Source organism: Malaclemys terrapin, chromosome 7, assembly GCF_027887155.1.
Source record: "Malaclemys terrapin pileata isolate rMalTer1 chromosome 7, rMalTer1.hap1, whole genome shotgun sequence".
In the NCBI taxonomy this organism is placed as follows: domain Eukaryota; kingdom Metazoa; phylum Chordata; order Testudines; family Emydidae; genus Malaclemys; species Malaclemys terrapin.
In genome coordinates, this window is record NC_071511.1 from 22,356,726 (window position 1) to 22,377,077 (window position 20,352).

The window sequence follows — 20,352 nt, forward strand, 5'->3', positions numbered from 1 at the left end:
TCAAATCATATATTTCAAGAGCATAACCTCTATGGTCAGGAAGAAAACACTCCTGCCCGTCCTCAAGTATTCAAGAACACTTTTCAACTGATCTGGTTTCACCTTCCTCCAAAGCATCGGGATTGAACACTGCTGTGAATTAGTTACTACGCTGGGCAGAACTAAAGCCCAATCTGCTATGACAAATACTATCTTATGTCAAGTAAGAGAACAATGTGGACCAAAATAGAGAGAACCACCCCTGGGACTTCTCATAAGGATAGCGCCATTAGCCTCAGTGTTCTGGATAAATTCCAGCTCAGGTAACTAAATTCTGCCTCCTGGAATTCCCTTTGCGGTTTCCATTGGATACAGTATGCTGCTTTACCTCCTGTCATCATAAACAGTTGTGCAGCACTGCAACTGAACAGCTGCTGCATTCCACCCCAGAGACAGCTGCATTTCAGTGGTGGGTGAAGCGATTGCTATATTTTAGTGGCATGGGAGTACCACTATTGTTAAGGATGCATTGTGCCACCTGTTTAAAGGTGGACCTTTCGAAGTTCTCTAAAATCAACACTCTTAGTTGGTTTCTTTGAAATTTAGCGTGCCTCAGGAGGGTGCAGGATAGTGTTTAGTGACCAAAATTTGGAGTTATTTGAGCCAGGGGTTCCAGACATATAAGAACCCATAAATAGCCATTTAAAAAAACAAAAAACAAACAAAACAAAAAAACTGTAGGTGAGGTTTTGGTTTTTGGTACTTTGCACAGCTCTAGAGATCAAACTATTGATGTGATGCAGGTCAAAAAGGTCTCAATCTGTCAAGTTTTACCCAAGTTAGTGTATGGTATCCACCAGAGGCGCTGACTTTTAATGTGCCGTGGGGTACTCAACCCTCGCCCCCGGCTCTGCCCCAGGCCCCACCCCCACTCCACCTCTTTCCCCAAGTCCCCACTCCCACCCCTCTTCTTCTCACCCCCTCACCCGAGACCGTCTCGTCCTCACTCCTCCCCCCAGCACCTCCTGCCTGCAGCGGAACAGCTGATCTGCAGCAGGTGCTGGGAGGGAGGGGGAGACGCTGATCCATGGGGCCGCCAGCGGACAGGAGGGGCTGGGGGGGGATGGGAGCTGGCTGCCAGTGGGTGATCTCCACCCACCATTTTTTCCCCATGGGTACTTCAGCTTTGGAGCACCCATGGTGTCGGCGCCTATGGTACCCCTAAATGTTTCGGGAATTTGACTTGAAGAAAATGTACACTTATATTGCACATGCACCAGTCCAGAAAAACAGCTAGAGGGGTTTCCATGCCCACCATTTTCTATGGTTTAAACTCGATTCTTGTAAGCGCCTCTCTAAAATTTGCAATGTTGTTGTAGACATGTTGGTCCCAGGAGATTAGAGACACAAGGTGGGTGAGGTAATATCTTTTATTGGTGAAAGAGACAAGCTCTGTGTAGCTCGAAAGCTTGTCTCTATATTACCTCACCCACCTTGTCTCTCTAAAATCTGAGCAGTTATTCAAAGTGCTTTGAAATTTGATGTGCCTCATGGGGACACAGGATACCATTAGTGAGACAACGGATTTCTGAGTTATAGGCCTCCCAAATACCGCTTTCCTTCTGCTACCTTGTACTATTAAACTCGGGGTATGTCTACACCACAATCAGACACCCACAGCAGGCCTGTGCCAGCTGACTCAGGCTCACGTGTATGTTTAATTGCAGTGTAGATGTTCTGGCTCGGGCTACAGCCCAAGCTCTGGGACCTCCCACCTTGTAGGGTCCTATAGCCCCGGCTACCGATTGAGCCCAGGCATCTACACTGCAATTAAACAGTCCCACAGCTCAAGTCAGCTGGCATGGGTCAGCCGTGGGTTTTTAACTGCAGTGCAGACATACTGCTAGAGGTACTCATGAATGTATGAATTACAGACCTCTTGATAATGATGAGCATCCCTCAATTAACATATCTAAGGATAAGTTAATCACAAGCCTCCACCTAAGACAAAAGGAGTTTTGGACTTAGGGAATGTCTCCACAGCAAAAAAAAGACTAGCAATAGAGAGTCTTCGAACCCAGGTCAACTGACTCGGGCTAGAACTAGGAGGCTCACACTGCAGAGGTAAAAATAGCAGTGTAAATGCTTAGGCTGGAGCCCAGGCTCCAAGACCCTTCCCTCTTGTGGGGTTTTAAGCCAGGCTCCAGTCCGAGCCCGAATGTCTACACGGCTATTTTTAATACATAATAATAATAATAATAATACATACCCCTGTACTAAAGAGCTTTAACAACATTAAACTTCACAAATACCCCTTTAAGGCAGGTAGTCTTCCTAGTTCACAAATGATGAACCTCGTTGCTTCAGTTTAACTGACTTGCCCAAAGTCTGAGTTCAAGGCCAGAAACGATCATTTAATTTGACCCCTGTATATCACAGGCCAACACCACCACCCACATACTAAGCCCAACAACTGAAATGAGACCAGAGTATTACAGCCCACAGGATACTAAACTACTATGTGCCACAGGCAGAGAACAGAAGAGACTGAGGTTCACCAATACCCAAGGCCCCTGCAATTGCAGGGAACTCACTGAGAGGTATACAGATAATCCCAGCAAGTGACCCATACCCCAATATGGCAGAGGAAGGCGAAAAACCTCCCAGGTCACTGCCAGTCTGGCCTGGGGGGAAATTCCTTCCTTACCCCACATATGGTGATCAGTTAGACCCTGAGCATGTGAGCAAGAATCAGCTGAATCAGCACGTGAGAAACAGAATGCTTGGTGCCACCTCAGAGCCCTGGCCCACACCATCCAGTGTCCCATCACCAGCCATGGCCATCTCTGATGCTTCAGACGAAGGAGATCAAGAAAACCCAGAGTACATTGCTGGAGGGCGGGGGGAGGGGAATGACCCTTTCTGACTCCTGCAGGTGACCAGCTGAAGCCCTGAAATATAAGCTTTTAGGAATATAAAACACAAAACCACAAGGGACAAAACTGGGACTAGAACTGACGGTTCCCGACTTCCATACTGTACTTAGCCCAATACCGTATATCATACTACTTCCCGTGCTCAAACTTGTTTTCTTAACCTCACTAAACATAAGCAGTCATTCTCCATTTCACTGATGAGTGCCCCTAGAAAGCTTCAATTTATATCTCAGGCTGTTTTGCTAGACAAAGTCAAAGTAACTTCAATGACCAATATAATGACTGACCAATATAATCTCTACAAGTGTGGCTACTTGTGTTATCTGTTGAATGCCGATACTCTCAAAACTGCACAAAAAGGAGGATGATGTGGCCCCATCCCATTGAACCTGCAAATTAGATAACTATTCGTCTCTACTGGCATTTTGCATGGCAGATGGCAAGTTGTGTGGTATAATAGAAAATACTTTTTCACAGGCAATTCAAATGTATATTTGGACATAGATTCTTGACTAGTGAAGAACGTAGGATATTGACTTTGGAGGAATTCTGCCAGTTTTGAAGCGGAAAGGAAAATTACAGCCTGTTCTTTTCCTTGCCAGGAGATACTGAAGTTAACAGAATTTGATCTCATGCCTGCAAACACCACACACCATTTCATCCAAAGATGCCAAGCTACTAAGGTTGACAAGCAAAGATGAAGAGTCTAAAGTTAGCAGTAAAATGGCCTTTGGAAGCGAAAGAGGAATGAGTCAGAACCTTGTTGCTGGAAGGAGCTCTCTGAATCAGAAAAGGAGGATGGCTGAGCTCCCACAAGGCAGAAAAGCAATATAGCAAGCAGTAACTGCATCTGAAACAAAACTTAGCCCCTACAGGTGACCCAAACAGGGATTTATTTTTTTTAAATAAGATAAACAACAACACTTAAGAACAGTTAAGACCTCAGCTCAGGAATGGAGTATGTGCAGTTCACTGAAAGCATGAATTACTGGCTCTAAGAACACAAAATGTTGGATGGTCAGTGCTACAGCGTCTAGGGTGTAACTGCCTACTGAGAAAATGGCTAATCTATACAGATTTGAAAATTCCAAAAGCAACCCTTATTTACTGTACCTGCAAGACCTGAGGTCTGCAAGAGAGGAGTTTATGATGTTCTCACAAAGCTAGAGATGTTTTCCTTGTAGTGATACCCCCTCCATCATACTTTCCGACTGCAGCCCTTCTGGATGAAAGGTGCTAAGTATTTTAGCAGCTTCCTATAGTATTTACTTTACCCACCACCAAAATGCAGGCATTTCTGGGGTGGACATGACAACTAACAGCCACACTAGATGCATTATATACACTATATAGTGTATCCAACCGAAGCTGCAGGTGAAATTTACACAGACAGAATTAAGTAATCCGAATTAGAATTCAGGTGAGACACTGGAACTAAACACTTCAGCTTAAAGACCCCATCGCACTTTCTGCAATCTAAGCTTCAGGATGACATGTCATGCATAAGGGGATGCCTTCAGCCCCACAGCCCATCATGCTTACACTATGTTGTGTGATTCACTCACTACTGACTCCACCACCATTCACCCACCCTTTTAAACACTGGAAATGTTGCTGTTGCAGGAGAAACACAAACCCTTGAACTCAGGTCTTGGCAAGCAACACAATCTCAACAACGTATTTAAAGAACACAAGAAATTCCAATAGAAAACAATTTAAGTGAACATGTTTTTCAATTCATAGGAAACCATATGCTTTCAAACTGGCACCAAAAGTCTCTCATGCAAGTTAACGTGACCAGCTCCAACTTCAGGGTGCCTGCCTTCAGCTATTAATGATAAACCGAGTCAGCTCCAGTCGATGACAGCTTACTGCTGAAAAATTTTCTCCAAGGAAGAAGTATCCCTATGGACCACTCCGGAGTCAGTAAGGAGGTCTCCCAAGTGCTTCATTTTTACCGAATTAGACATGGGCCTGGAGGGCTTGGCAGAAAAGCAGGGTGTGCACCTGTCCCATCATGCAGGAAAGAGACCTCCAGGGATCAACCTCAGGACACAGGGAAGAAGCAGAAGGTGAGGATGAGAAGCGTGAACCAAACTCCAGCAGGCCTAGGCATACTAAAATTAGGCTGAGGGTCTACTGATTGTGAGGTTTCAATGTTAATGGGACTCTATGCAGAAAGCTACTGGATGCACTATGGTTTACATGAAAATCTATTTTAGCTGAAGAACTTTGATCATCCATAAAGTGCTCATTGGAGTATGATGCTATAAAATTATCTCTCGCCCTCTACAAGGAAAAGAAGGGCAGCTTGGACACTGATCTCTGGGGAGACAACTCACTATGTTGGAGGCTTGTGTAGCTATGTCATGACTATCATCTCCTCAGGAGGAAGAGATTCAGGGCACATATTGGAATATAGAATCTCTGACCTTCAGAACATCAGTATCTCTCCCCTCAATACTCTCCAATATCACGTTCCCTTGTTTCCTATCACCCCATGAGGAGAATTTAACATTCAATAATAAATAGAAGTATCTCACATACAGAGCATATAATTCAGAAGCATGAATAGAATTACTGTTCAAAATAGCAACACTGCCCTTGAAATCAGTTGTTAGTGAATTAATGACCGGATTGTTAGGAGTGTTGCCTCAGCTTTGCCTTGGGCTTCTAATTAGCAAACAAGTCATTAATTCACTGGTTACAAGTGGTTTCTGAGGCATTATTGCTTCTGACATCACAATTTTTTGGAAGGCTTCTCCAGATGACCTGAGCCTCATATCAACCCCTGGCCATCACCATCACCAGCACACAGAAAGGCAGCTGCAAGCATCCAGTGCTGGCCAACCTGAGGTCACTAATCAATATGCAGGGCACCTTCCCTGGGAGAGGGAGGAGAAGGCCTAAAAAGTCACTAGTATGGAGTCATGTAGGAAAACTACATCCAGGTGAGTCTCAAACATCCTGAAACTGTTATGTTCTTGCTTCAGCCATGTTGCTTTTCCCACTGCACAATCCCCAAACCAACCATGTAAGTGCTCTGGTTCCATTTTCACTTTTATTCTTGATGAAGAAGTCTGTGTCTTGCCATAAATTTGAGCTGCCAGCTAGCTTTGTTTAACATGTTTTAGACTATGTTACCCATGGTTTTGTTTTAAGGGTGGGGTATATATTATTGCTGCTGGAAGTAATCAGAATCAGCTCTGTCAATGCACTTTATACTATTCACCTATCTTAGGGTTTTATTCTGCCACTCATCACCATAGTACGAGTGCCTTCCATGTGAAATCAATAGCAACAAAAAAGTCCCTAGTGAATTCCACAGAGTCGGTCATTTCTTCCCCTGCTAGTCCAGTCCCAACCCCTCACCCCCACCCCACAGCTACACCATTGCACCTTGATTTTGACCTACAGCAACTGCTGCACTTGTGAGGAGAAACTGTCATTTTCACATTGGTTTTGCAATAGTGACAAATCTGTACAGTTTTTGTACACTCGTTTTCACTCATCATCCCAAATAACGCAAGAGGCAATATTGTAAATACAGAACTGGGATATCATTAAATGAACTGGGCCACGGGAGGGATATGCTTTTGTTTAGACACAAGCATCTTAGAATGCCAAGAATTGCAGAGAGCACTCTTTATCCAAACTGTCATGTCTTCTATCTGGTAACATTTCACTGTGGCAGTAAGTATTTAAGACTTTAAGAACCACTCTCAGGAAGAGTACAGTGAGCCAACTAGAACATTTATGCAGTTCCATCACAGCCAGTGCAATCCTCATTATAATACCCCACCCTCCCAGGACAGAAGGGACCACGAGAACAGAAAACTTACAAATGGTCTGAGTACAAGACCCTGAAACCAATGTACAGCTAGAAACAGTTTAACAATGGTCCTCCTGAAACAGTATTGAAAATGGATAAGTGCTAGGGTAAATGGGGCAAACTACCTTCAACTCCATTTAAGAAAGGAATTAACTCTTGTTTCTATAAAGACTCGCTCACACTTTCTGAAATGGCATTAAAGCCAGTACTGTCCCATCTATTCTAGCACTTGTACCATTTTACATATCACTTTGGGGAACATATTCCTGAAGGCCAGTTTCAGCAATACGTCAATTTCCCAAATCAGACCAGGTTTGGCGGCACAAGGGGTCAGTGCATTGCACGCCAGGTTGTGATGGAATCCCTTTATATGAAATGCATGTGGAACAGAATCACTGAAGGCAGGGCTGGGAGCAACCAGCATGAATAGCGTTAGGAGGGGGAAGAGCCAGACCCTTTTTCTGTGGGGTAAGTCTTGCTCTTACCTCAACATGAAGTGAAGATGAGCTCCAAGGGGTAGCAGGTGTTGTAGCCCTGAAAGTTACTATCTCCCTATTGCTTAGGCCCCTAATTCAACCATGCATGAATCTATTAATCTAATAATAGGAGAAATCCCACAGCCATTTTGCTTGAAGCCCGTAATGTCCCTGCCTCTTCCTCTTGTGCTTCAGTATTTTCCACTTTACGTCTGCTTCAGAATTCTACCCCTGTGTGCAGTCCCCTCAAAGTAGAAATATATGGGGCTAGTTAAAAATTGTCCCATATCAGATTAAGATTTCATGAGCCAACAAAGTAGCACGAAGCATGATCTTTTGAACCTTCCCAAACTCTAAAAAAAACAGTCAAAAAAAGCTGGTAGTTCCTCGGGGATTTGCTCATGATTGCCACTTTCAGTGAAGGCCTATTGCTGCTATAAAGTCTGTTATGAAATTTAATAAGATCCTCATTTTCAGGAGATTGAACTCGGAATAATTTGCTGTTCCAAGCTCTCCGTCTGTCCAGAAGCTTTTTACCCCATGTCTGTGCCAAGTCTGTGCAGTTCTCCTTTCCATACAAAGCCCAGGAGGATACTTACCACTTGTCAGTTTCTCTAACATAATCACCTTAAATACTCATGTCCATTAAGTTTAAAGATCCTAGAATCATTAAATGAACTCTTAGATATGAGGTCCCATGTGGAGTAAATCTTGATGGCAGACTTTCCATTGGAAAGTTGCCTTGGTTTCAAAGCTGATCTCTATCAGGATGACAAGATAGGAGCATTCTTTAAATTCTCATTGATAACTGTGCATGGCATATTCAGTCCTCTCAGTGTAGCGAGCTAAGCAATAGGGCTCTTGGTAAGCAGCTTCAGAGAGAGTTCAACAGACCATAAGACAATCTCAGAGGGAAATTATTCAGCTCCAGCACAATTTTATCTCTTAACAACTTCCTAATCCCCCTACCCCACTCTGCAGCTTTACCTTTTAAAGAATGCCATATGCCCACACCCAACCATGCTGATATTTTTTTAAATTTGGAAGCAAAGAATAACAAAAATAAGATAAGGTCAAACTCAACAAAAGAAAATAAATGAAATTAAAAAAACAGCACTTTGAGGATAAATCTTGAGTGCCTGCACTAAGCCGTAACCTCTTCACTGATTTTTTTCCCCCCCTTAACAGATTCAGGGGCTGTAATAACATTTAATCCTCAGAAGCTAATCTAAATGTAACACTCAAAAGAAGACAAAGACAACGCAAAAGAAAAAAAATTTGGCCACTGCCTTTTGGGACGCCTGCTTTATCCCAGGAGCGAGCGCATTAATACAGCTTGGAATGAAATGCCATTTTATTCTCTGTAGCAGGGAGGGGATTAACAAGTTGTCTTCTCTAAACCCAGTCTGAGTCATGGCTCTCTGAGCACTGAGAAAAGGATGTGAAGCAAAGTGAAGGGTGGGGAGCACTGGTCTTTTATGTACATGCTGCTTCTTTTGTGGGTGGTTACTGATGTGCAGAGTTTGCTAAACACAGAAGGAGGGAGGAAAAGTTCTGAGTCTCCAGACTTTAATTCCACTGGTTAACAAAGGGCAAAATAATAATGCAGCAATTATAATAAAATCAGACAGACAGCGTGTCCATGGCAGTGCTCCAAGTCGTCATAGCACACAAACAACAAGGGCATGTTACTGAAGGTGCTGAAAGAACTGCCCATTTTCCCAGGTCTGTTCACTGGCTTCCTGTTGCTAGGAGGTTCTTTTTGGAAGAGAGATGCAAACTGGATAGAACCCAGGACAGGACAGCGAGCAGAATGCAGGGAGGATGGCCGTGCAATTTCTTGAGATACTTCACAGGAAGGTGGAGTCTAGGTTCAGGTAATGTGGTTAGGAACAAAGACTGTCACACAAGATCAGACCACTAGTGCATCACATACCGTAGCCTGCCTTCAGTAGTGGCCAATAGCTGGTGCTTCTCTTGCTGACTATGTGGCCTGGGGCAAAGCACTTCATTTCTTTATTTGCCCTCCTGCAAGATGGGGATAATAAGGCTTACCCACCTGCCTCACAGGCACGTTAGTTAAGATCTGTACAGCACTCTGAATACGTGAAGAGCCGTATAAATACTAAGAGAAAGAAAACAGTAGTGCACTTGGATACTTGTTCAAAGCTGCAGCTGTTTAAAAGGGCTGGAGGGTGAAAGAGAGGGATACTCAGATGCCTATAAATGCCACAGAAGCAGTCTCCCTGATTTGTGCTTCTTTGACTTTTGCTGCAGTATGGCCTCTGCAAAGTAGAATTTACTCACTGTAGGGGAAATCCCATTTTCATTCCCCACCCCTCAGTATACTAAAATACAAACTCAAATGTGGTACTTGATAAAAGGTGACAAAATGCAGGACAACGGAGTCTGATTAGGTGTGTGCACACGCAAGGTAGAGAAGGTAAATCCAGTAATCCACCATGACTGATGGGATTGGTGTGTTATGGGCTGAGAGAGAGATTATGGAATAGAGACAGAGCATCCTGCAGAGGGAAGAACTACCCCACTTCCCATTTCTTCTTGTTCTACAGGAGCAGTGGTGGTCAATTGCACTGTGCATGGGGCTGGGAGTTGGCAGACCTGAGTTTCATCCCTAGCAGAATCTGTGTGACCTTGTTTGTGTCTGAGTTTCTCTATCTATATAATGGGGATAATCAAATTTATTCACCTTGGTAAACTACTTTCAGAATTACAGATGGTCTAGTGCTTCAAGACTAAACAGCATGACTAGTCTTCTCCTTCAGTTGGTTTGTTGCTCACTGAGTTCGGATGGGGGTGGCATCCTGCATTCATCAGTACTCAACAAACAATGCCTGCTAAAGGAACCTTGTAGCATAAACAAATGTTTAGTCCTACCCAGTAAGTTCAGAATACTGATACATATACCCCCAAAGGAACTTTCTCTCATTCCATCCAAGACATAACTCTGTTCTAGTTTTAGGAATGTAAGCAAATTTGGGCAGGAATTGTGTGTTCATATATTTTTGTACAGCACTTAGTACAATGAGACCCCAATCCTGAATGGGGCCTCTGAGCACTACTGCAACACACACACACACACACACACACACACACACAAAGATGGTGAGCTGGCAGGGAGAAGCCAGGCGGTCAGTATGATTAACATGTGGCACCATCAATCCCTAGATGGTGTATTCCAACACAGAGCTTAGGGCAGGGGTGGGCAAACTACCCCATGGTGTCACGGGCCCCATGCTGCTCCCGGAAGCGGCCGGCACCATGTCCCTGTGGCCTCTGGGGAAATGGGAAGCAGAGGGCTCCGCGTGCTACCCTCGCCTGCAGGCACCACCGCCCACAGCTCCCATTGGCTGGGAACGGGGAACCTCAGTCAATGGGAGCTTTGGGGAAGGTACCTGCAGGTGAGGGCAGCACGCAGAGCCCTCTACCCCCACCATCCCAGGGGCCACAGGGACGTGGTGCTGGTTGCTTCCAGAAGCGGCGCGGCATGGCAAGGCAGAGCATGGGACGGGGCCAGGGCAGGCAGGGAGCCTGCCTTAGTCCCGTTGCGTGCCACTGCCACCCCGGAGCTGCTCCAGGTAAGCAGCACCGGGCCAGAGCCCACATCCTCTGCCCCAGCCCTACGTTCATGGCCCTGCATGCAATTTCCCCATCCAGATGTGGCCCTCGGGCCAAAAAGTTTGCCCACCCCAATGTAGGGCAAGATTGCTTGTGATTCTCTACAGAGTTTCTCAAAGGCAGCCACATGTGGCCCCAGGAGCTTTTCTTGCAGCCACAGCCACCTGGGCAGTGGGGGTGGGGGGAGTGCAAAGCAGTGCCTCTCCCCCAGGGCCACCAGAAGGGGTTGGGCCCTCCCCCTCCGGAGCCACAAATGCTGGAGGAGCAGACAGCCAGTGAGTTCCCCACCTTCCCAGGGGTGTGAGGCTCGGGCTTCGAGCATCAACCCTGGGGTGGCAGGTTCCAGTCGTGGGACTTTGGGCTCTGACCCTGGACCCCAGCCAAGCAGCGGCGGGTGCCAGCTCTGGGCTCACCTCCCCCCCCGCCCCGCCTTTGTCTCTGGCCCCCGCAGCCTCCTCCGGCTCCGGACTCTGGGCTCACCTCACCCCCCATTGCCCCTGGCCCCAATTGTCTCCCTACCCACCTCCCCATCCAGAGCTTTACTAGCTAACAAGGCTTTTTTCAAAAAGGCAACCAAAACCAAAAACAACAACAAAAGACAAGAATGTGCAAAGCACCTTATTTGTGTTTCTATTCTGTTTAAAGAATTCCGGTAAAGAATAGAGAACTGAACATTATATTTATTATTGAGTCTACCAAAAAAACCCTACATAAATAAATTATAATGATTTAGACATGTATATGTGCATATTTATTTGTGTTTCCTAAAGTCAAGTAAGTATTTTAAGAAAAATTGTCATAGCTGCCACGAGCAAGAGTTGGTGGCCGCACTTAAAGGCCACCAAAAATTTATTGTGAGAACCCCTGCTCTAAGAATCTCCATTCAAAAGAGAGTCCTTGTGGCACCTTAGAGACTAACAAATTTATTTGGGCATAAGCTTTTGTGGGCTAGCTTATGCCCAAATAAATTTATTAGTCTCTAAAGTGCCACAAGGACTCCTCATTGTTTTTGCTCATGCAGACTAACATGGCTACCACTCTGAAACCATTCAAAAGAGGTAGATGATATGAGGAACTCTTTTCCCCCCTCACATTTACCAGCCCTGCATAGCGTACCCTTTCCCAATAATCAAGGCTTCCAGAGCATGGTTCCCAAGCTATTTTTTCAAGACAACAATGTAAACTTCAAAACAGATACCACACTGGAGCCAAAGGAGAGATCTGGTCGGGGGGAGGTGGGAGGTGGCGGTTGCTGCCATCTAAGGCTAGGTCTACACTACCCGCCTGAATCGGCGGGTAGAAATCGACCTCTCGGGGATCGATTTATCGTGTCCCGTCGGGACACGACAATCGATCCCCGAATCGACGTTCTTACTCCACCAGCGGAGGTGGGAGTAAGCGCCGTCGACAGAAAGCCGCAGAAGTCGATTTTGCCACCATCCTCACAGCGGGGGTAAGTCGGCTGCCATACGTCGAATTCAGCTACGCTATTCACGTAGCTGAATTTGCGCATCTTAAATCGACTCCCCCCGGTAGTGTAGATGTACCCTCAGTGAACCCAAAGAAAGTATCTCTATTTATAGTGGCCAAAGTCTGCTTACTCTTCTAACAGAAAATATTACAAGAAAGGGCAAGTAGGAAATCTGAGACTGGCTGCTCTTAGGGGCACAAAGAGAAGGGGAAGGGACCTCTAAGACCCTAGAACATTCTTGCTAAATCTCAGGAAATCATTATCTTTTGTACTGATCTCAACTGTTTACCATTTCGAGGAATGGCTGCATTACCAGATGGTAACATATGCTGCAGGTCTTCATCTTGCAAAGAACAGGGGTAGTCAAATAAACCTCAAGGGAATCCAACCGACGGCTATCCTAAAAACAGGTTTGACACACAGCCTATAACAACGAATACAGGATATAACCTGTGGTCTTAATCTCCTCTAAGAATTCATTATTTATGTTATATATTATATCCTTGTTATATGTATTCTCACCAACTGGATACACAATTCTAGAAGGACACTCGGGTAAACTATCTTCTCTCTGCTCCAAGGGGGCTAAAGAAAAGACTGTCAGGTCTTGATTACCACATCTACCATTTTTAAAATTTATTTTAACAACAATTTAAATTTTACTAAGGAGAGTTCTCTGAAAATGTCTGGGATGTATCAGCGCCTTGATTTTATAAGTACACTGCATGTGAGCTTTTGCAACAACCAAACTCTCCAAGCACCAGTATGGAATTATAACAAGTTATGTGATGCTTTGGCAGCCAGTCATAATTAAAAAAAAAGAATACAATATAATATGCTGTGCACCCCACTTACATACACCTGTATAATCTATTTATGTAGTTAAATATCATGCAGTCTGGACCTGATCCAACTGGACTGCATATGTTGTTACTCCAGTTTATTGCATGTTGGCCAACTGTTTGTTGTACCAAACTGAGGTACAAATGCTGCTCTTAACAGTATAATTTCTCTGGACTCATGAATAGTAAAGAATTCTCATAAACTTATATTTTTTCCAGGGCCGCCCAGAGGATTCAGGGGGCCTGAGGCAAAGCAATTTTGAGGGCCCCTTCCATAAAAAAAAGTTGCAATACTATAGAATACTATATTCTCGTGGGGGCCCCGGCAGGGCCCGGGGCAAATTGCCCCACTTGCCCGCCGCTCTGGGCGGCCCTGATTTTTTCTAAGACAGCTGTTGGTACATGTGGAACAATGAGTTGGAAAATGCTACTGGCACACAAAAATGGAGGAATTTAGACATGAAATGCACTATAGTGGCAAAAAGAATAGACACAATATTAAAGGACTCCGAGCCAAGATAAAAACCATATTTCAGAAAATACATTTCATCTGTGTCACTATAAACACACATGATCATTAAAACAGATTTTAGTGTTATTTAGGTGTCACCATTTATGTATGTGCTTTTTACATTTCTCTTGCCTGGACAATGAAAAAAAAAAAAAAAGTTTCACTTTGCTGGGCTAGTGCATAAGAACAGGAATGTCTGGGTTGCAAACACTGTGCCGGACAGTTTAAATGTAAACCAAAAATACTTTTCATTGCTATTCTAAAAGCCTTGAAAACATTCTAATCCAATTTGTGTTTTCTAGACCCCCATCCTCATCTCCTTCTATTTTTATTTTCAAAGAAATTCTACACTTTGACCCTAAACTTTCTCCCTTAAAGTTAGCACAAAGAGAGAGGGGGAGAGTTTACAACCGTTTAGGTCTCTAAATACTTAATCTGAGGTAATATCACATTTCATTTATGTAAATATCCAGGGGCTATGCACACAGAGTATTATAAATACAAACAAAGCTGTTGAAAAGAACCAAAAATGACTTCTTACTTTATGTGGTTCTCTGCACCAGTGGCTGCCTCATGGAATTGCTCTGATGTCAGCTTGTAGATTTCAGCATTCTGAAACAAAGCAAATATTGCTCATCACTCAAGACTGTGCTTTTTTGGACCCTACCCTGTGATGTAATTGTCTTCTATAATAAACAACATTCATTTCTCACCCAGCAGGCATCATATTCTGCTACAAAACAACTTAGGCTCCACCAATATAAAATATGAATATGAAAGAACATATGCACTTCTCAACAGATCACATCAAGGCAACAATCTTGAGTCACACCGCTGAAGACACCTCATGTGGCGAGGGGTAGGCCTCTTGGCCAATGCTCGGCTTGTGTTATTTCATCCAAACTTCTTTTCCAACAGGAGTTTCCAATGCTGCTTGGGGTTTGTTTTGTTTTTTTTAATTGCTGTGGGGAGCCTGTAGGTTACAGACTTGCAAGTGTCAAAGTTAGCTGCTAACACAGTTAGCCTAACGAGAGAATTATTTTTATATTTCAACTCCACTGTCCATGTAACTTGCTTTTTAAGGAAAATTCCTTGAGCCATTTGTAGACTAGCTACCATGTTTCCTCTTTAACAGTATAGTGAAGAGTATCAGACTTGAGTCAATCTGAAAGAGTAGATGCAAATTTATACAAGAACCAACCACTTTTTAAAATAAATGAAGAGATGAGAGAAAAATAGTCTTGGGGGTAAAGACTGAAATTCACCTTAGGGCCCATCCTTGCTGCTCTCCTACCTGTCTCCTGATTTTGTCATTTTATATTAAACACAATTCTCTTCCTCCCAACTTTTTTTCCTGTGATTGCAACTCTGGTCCTCCACATGAAGAGACTGCAAGTATTGTTCAGTGGTTAGAAACAGGAATAGGGCAAGTCACCATCTATGTGTCTCAGTTTCCCTGGGGATAACACCTGCCTATTCCACAGAAGTCTTGAGACTTTTAGCTAATGGAAAGGTTTATGAAGTGCTCAGTTGAAAGGTATTTATTTAAGTGTCATTTCTATACATATCTGCATTTACGTAACACACAAACCACAGGAAGGAATTTGTTTTCACAAATTCTGACCTCATAATCGCTCTTAGACCTGACAAATCATGGATCAGTAATCAATCCAAAATGAGTTCTGCCAGCGAGCAGTCATGAATGTATTTGTTTGCTTATTTGTTACATAATAGTCAAACTTCTATGCTGCAAAATCCTTTTTACTTCTTTCAATAACCAAAGTTCAGATTTTAATGGAGCCTTTTTCTCTGCCCTGTAAACAGATCCGATGACTTCCAGCTCCCTGCTGTTGCTTATTCACATATGAACCGACAAGACCTATGTGCCAATTAATTAAATTCGCCATTAAAAATGAAATAATGTGAAAACGTAGGATATGAGTGTTATTCTCCATGAGTTTCATAAATCTCACTGTTTCTCCAATTACTTCCCAAGCAATTTTCATATTTCATACCACCTGATTTCTCAAAGGGCCTGGATTTGTGAGATCAAAACGAGAGAAAGAGGGAAAGCGAGAGAGAGAGAGAAAGAAAGGTAGGAAGATTAAGCATTTTTCCAGCGATAGGAAGTAATGCCATCAGACACCATTAGCCAGCAGCAATTTGCAGTGAAACAGCAGCAGGCGAGGAAAACAGGAACAAATATGTTGTATGTGCGGCCCAGCATGAAGTTGGCATTTAACCCACCTAAGGAAGGAAAAAGCAGCAAACAGAGTTGTTTGCTGGTAGGACTGTAGAATTAAAGCACTTGTGCAGGGGCCTTTGTGTAGTTTATGAGAGAGGGAGAGTTCAGGCCAATGATTTTATTGTGACAGAGGTAGTAGAAATACTGATGATGCCACTACTGCATCAAGTTCCTGCCTGAGCCCCTGGGCAACATCGGGTGGGATCCTCAAGCATGGACAGAAGTACTGAGGCATGGAACCGGTAAGACATCACTCCGGCTCTCAACTTGGCTGGGAGGCAGGCAAGTGAGAACTCAGATGGGGTGGGTCACCTCAACCTCAGTGATCAGGGGGGAGGGAAAGACAACAACCCTGCCAGACCACATGCCAGACAGCCTGGCAAGTCTGATGTGGGTGTCATGTGGAAGTATAATGGAAGGTGAAGGCATAGGAGGCACAGAAAGGAATTTAAAATGCCAAATTTAAAAGGGGAGGCAGGAAATCTAAGCACAGATTCTATAAACCCCCTTCCCACCAATCTAGATACCTCTTTGGTTGGCTTTTGGGTTACTCCTCTGTTTTTCATTTTGGGAAGACTTACTGCTTCCAGTGTTATCAATCAATATTGTTAAGTGCTTCCAAAAGAAGGAAAAGTTCCAGATTGGCCATTCAAACCTGGGCTTGCTCAGCAACTAGAAGTATTAAAAAGATTTCCCCATCCCTTTGGGCCTCTTCCTCTTTGGGGGTTGCTCATTCACTTCAGTCATACCCTGAGCCAGATGGGGGAGCAGAAAAAGGGGGCTGCTCATTCACTTCTGTCCTTGCTTCAGATTTATTACATACATAGAACCATACAAATGTAGGGCTGGAAGGGATCTTGAGAGGTCATCTAGTTCAGCCCCCTGCACTGAAGTAGGACCAAGTAAACCTAGAGTGGACCATCCCTGGCAGGTATTTTTTCAACCTATTAAAAATCTACAATGATGGGAATTCCACAACCTCCCTGGGAAGCCTATTCCAGAGCTTGACTATCCTTATAGTTGGAAAGTTTTCCCTAATATCTAACTTAAATCTCCCTTGCTGAAGATTAAATCCATTACTTCTTGTCCTACCTTCAGTGCACATGGAGAACAATTGGTCACCATCCTCTTTATAACAGTCCTTAACATATGTCAATATTTATCAGGTCTCCCCCTCACGCTTCTTTTCTCAAGAGTGAATATGATCAGAGTTATAACCTTTCCACATAAGTCAGATACAGACGCTCCCCGACTTACGCAAGCGTTCTTCCGGAACACCTTGAGTAAGTCAAATTTGAGGTAAGTCAGGAACGTATCTCCGACAATTACGCACACCAAAAAGAAGAAAAAAAAAAAAGGCTTACGGAACTTTTTCCATAAGTCAGGTGTGCGTAACTCAGAGAGCATCTGTATTCTAAACCTTTGATCATTTTTGTTGTTCTCCCTCTGGACTCTCTCCAATTTGTCCACATTTTCTTAAAGTGTGGCATCCAAAACTGGACCCAGTACTCCAGCTGAGGCCTCACCAGTGCTGAGTAGAACACAGCAACTAATGTAGGAGTGTTGTATGTAATATATGCAGAATGATATTAGCCATTTTTGCAATTGCATCACATTGTTGACTCATTCATTGATCCACTATTACCCCCAGAGCCTTTTCAGTACTACTGCCTAGCCAGTTATTCCCGATTTTGTAGCTAATTATTTTCTTCCTCAGAGTAGAACTTTGCACTTTTCTTTATTGAATTTCAGACCAGTTCTCCAAATCATTTAATAAGAACAAATTCCACCCAACTGCCTCTCAATCTGAGCACTGAGCAGAGGTGGTTCTACAGTTTTGGGGCTTTTTCGCCCCAGTGAGAGTAGTTTTGAGAGTTCCTCACATTCAATCTACATCTGCAAAATTTGCTGCCTCTTGTCATAGTTTGAATCCTCCCAGTGTGATTCTGTACACCACCACGCTGTGACAGAACATTCCAATGGCTAATATTAACCCAGGACTTTCTAACCAGCCTGAAAGCTCAGACCAGGCAGCCATGTGAAAATGCAGAACCACCTTACCCACATTACACTAGGTGACTTCGTCAGATCACCCATAACCACAGGTACTGTTGGTGTCTGAAGCTGGGCCTGGCTGTGGCATCGCTCAGCCCCAACAGAGACACTATTGGCCACAATAAAGATCCCTAAATTAGGACAGGAGATTCAGCTGCAAGCTTGTATAAAAAATATGCTCAGAAAACGTCCCACACTCACAGTGTTGCCAACTCTCATGATACTTAATCATGAGTCCCATGATACTTAATTTTTTTTTTTAAAGCCCCAGCTCCTGGAGACAAGTGGCTACATGAGAATTTGAGCTGCCATTAAAAAAAATATATTCTAAATTTCCAGCCCTTATGGTGCAGAAAAAAAGTTTGATAATGTGCCCCACATGAACCCAACAGGCTTAAAGGAAAAGAATCTGAAATATATTATTTTTATCTAAATCAAATGAGTTTTGGGGGCCTGACTCGTGATTTTTGATGTTTGGGGTTGGTAATTTTGGGATTCTGTCTTTAGAGTGTGAACAAGCTGCACCGATGCAGTGCAAATTCAAAGGGTTTACCTCTTCTGGTAAGTAATGGGTTGATGGTGAGAATATGAAAATACAGTCTCAGATCTCTCTTTCAGACACACACAAGCATGCGCACACATGCGCCTTGAAATAAAAACTTCCTTTCCCCACTAAAACTGAGGTTCAAAATACATTTTGGTTAATTCCCCACATATACACAGGCTCCAGTATGTTTTCATACTCTTCTGTACTGTCTGGTTTCTTCCAAGAGAGAAAGCAGAAAATTCAAAATATAGCAAGGAAAGCACTTCTTGGTTTATTTCAGAAATAGAAATAGCTGAAGTGTCATGAGAAAAACCCTGCCAGCTCAGTTTTGCCCTTACATTGAAGTCCATTACATACCACCTCAGTAGAATGTGCATTGTTCACGATGATATGCGAAACACTTGACACAAGAACATGAGTGAAGTGAGAAAAACCTGAAACTAATCAGATTTTAGGTGAAATGCTGTGCTAACCTTAAGCAGCAGCAGCAGCAAAAAGCTCTAACACCAGAACACAGATTTATCCATCAGGTTAAGAACTGGGTCAGTGGATCAGAGACTCTTTGGATATAAAAAGACAACAGATACCAAAGCTATCTTGAGGTATTTTGACACCTTGATGTACAGAATCTTGTCAGTGGTCATAGTGCTTAAAGATACAAAGAGGATTAATGTCTGTTGAAATGTTGCCAGCCTAGATGAATGCTAGCGATACTTCTGATGAAACAGAGCAGGCCATTGGAGGCCTTGACAAATGCTGCAGACGACAGCTGCGGGATTAGATGGTGAAATCTGCCTAACACCTGACAGATGCATCACTTATCTCGCACCCCCCCACCCCCCATCACCGTCACCCTGTCTGTGTGCACTCTGCAGCATTCAACAAACTTTCTAATATGTGGCCCTAAAGAAGCTGACAGGAACAGGTGTCTCCCATGTCCGTTAAAAGGGAGGAATATGCTCTAGTCAGGGCCGGCTCCAGGCACCAGCTTGGCAAGCAGGTGCTTGGGGCGGCCAGTCCGGAGATGGGCGGCACGTCCAGCTATTTGGTGGCAATTTGGCGGAGGGTCCCTCACTCCCGCTCGGAGTGAAGGACCTCCCGCTGAATTGCCGCCGCAGATCACGATCGCGGCTTCTTTTTTTGAGGGGGGGGGTAGGGGGAGGGGGAGGGAGGCTGTTTGGGGCAGCAAAAACCCTGGAGCTGGCCCTGGCTCTAGTCCACAGGGGAATAAATACAAAATGAAAGGCGAGGAGAAGGGGCAAGACAAGGGAGACTTTACCACCTCTGTCACAAGCATCTACAACAGATTTTAAACCCCTGCTTCCCAATGCCACTAAAGTCAGAGATTAAGACTCACAACACTCATGAGAACATGCATGTCTGCTGTCATTTGTGCACAGAGCTCATGAAGCAGCTGCTACAGATGTTTAGAGGAGCGGTTCTCAAACTGGGGTCCTTAGAGGGGGTTCGCACATCTGCTGGGTGGCCCGCTGAGGTGAGTCAGGGGGTGCTCCCTCCCTGAGCTCCACTGTATGAAGGCAGCCTGAGCTGCCTAGCGTCACCACTCTCCCCCTATATGTTCCTTTGCACCCCCTGGTGATGCAGAGAAATGTTCGAGGGGGACAGCAACACGTAGCGGAGCTCGGGGAGGGAGCACCAGACGTTTTCAAACTAGGGGTGTGGAGGAATGTTTGGGGGAGGGGAAGACAATGCCATGGGGCTCGGGGAGGGCGTGCCAGAGGTTTTCAAACGAGGGGGGCACAGAGGAACATTCGGGTGGGCGAGCGGTGACAGGCGGCTCAGGCCAGCCCTGCGAGGT

General features: G+C 44.3%; 1 protein-coding gene across 5 annotated transcripts in view; it reads right to left on the reverse strand.

Moving 5' to 3' along the window:
• The window catches only part of CHCHD6 (coiled-coil-helix-coiled-coil-helix domain containing 6), a 174,114-nt gene that overhangs the window by 58,208 nt on the left and 95,554 nt on the right, over positions 1–20,352 (reverse strand). For all 5 annotated transcript variants that reach the window (XM_054035562.1, XM_054035560.1, XM_054035561.1 and 2 more), the window contains one exon: positions 14,228–14,298. In XM_054035562.1, the coding sequence (XP_053891537.1) occupies positions 14,228–14,298 (71 nt within the window). The remainder of the gene's footprint in view (positions 1–14,227; positions 14,299–20,352) is intronic.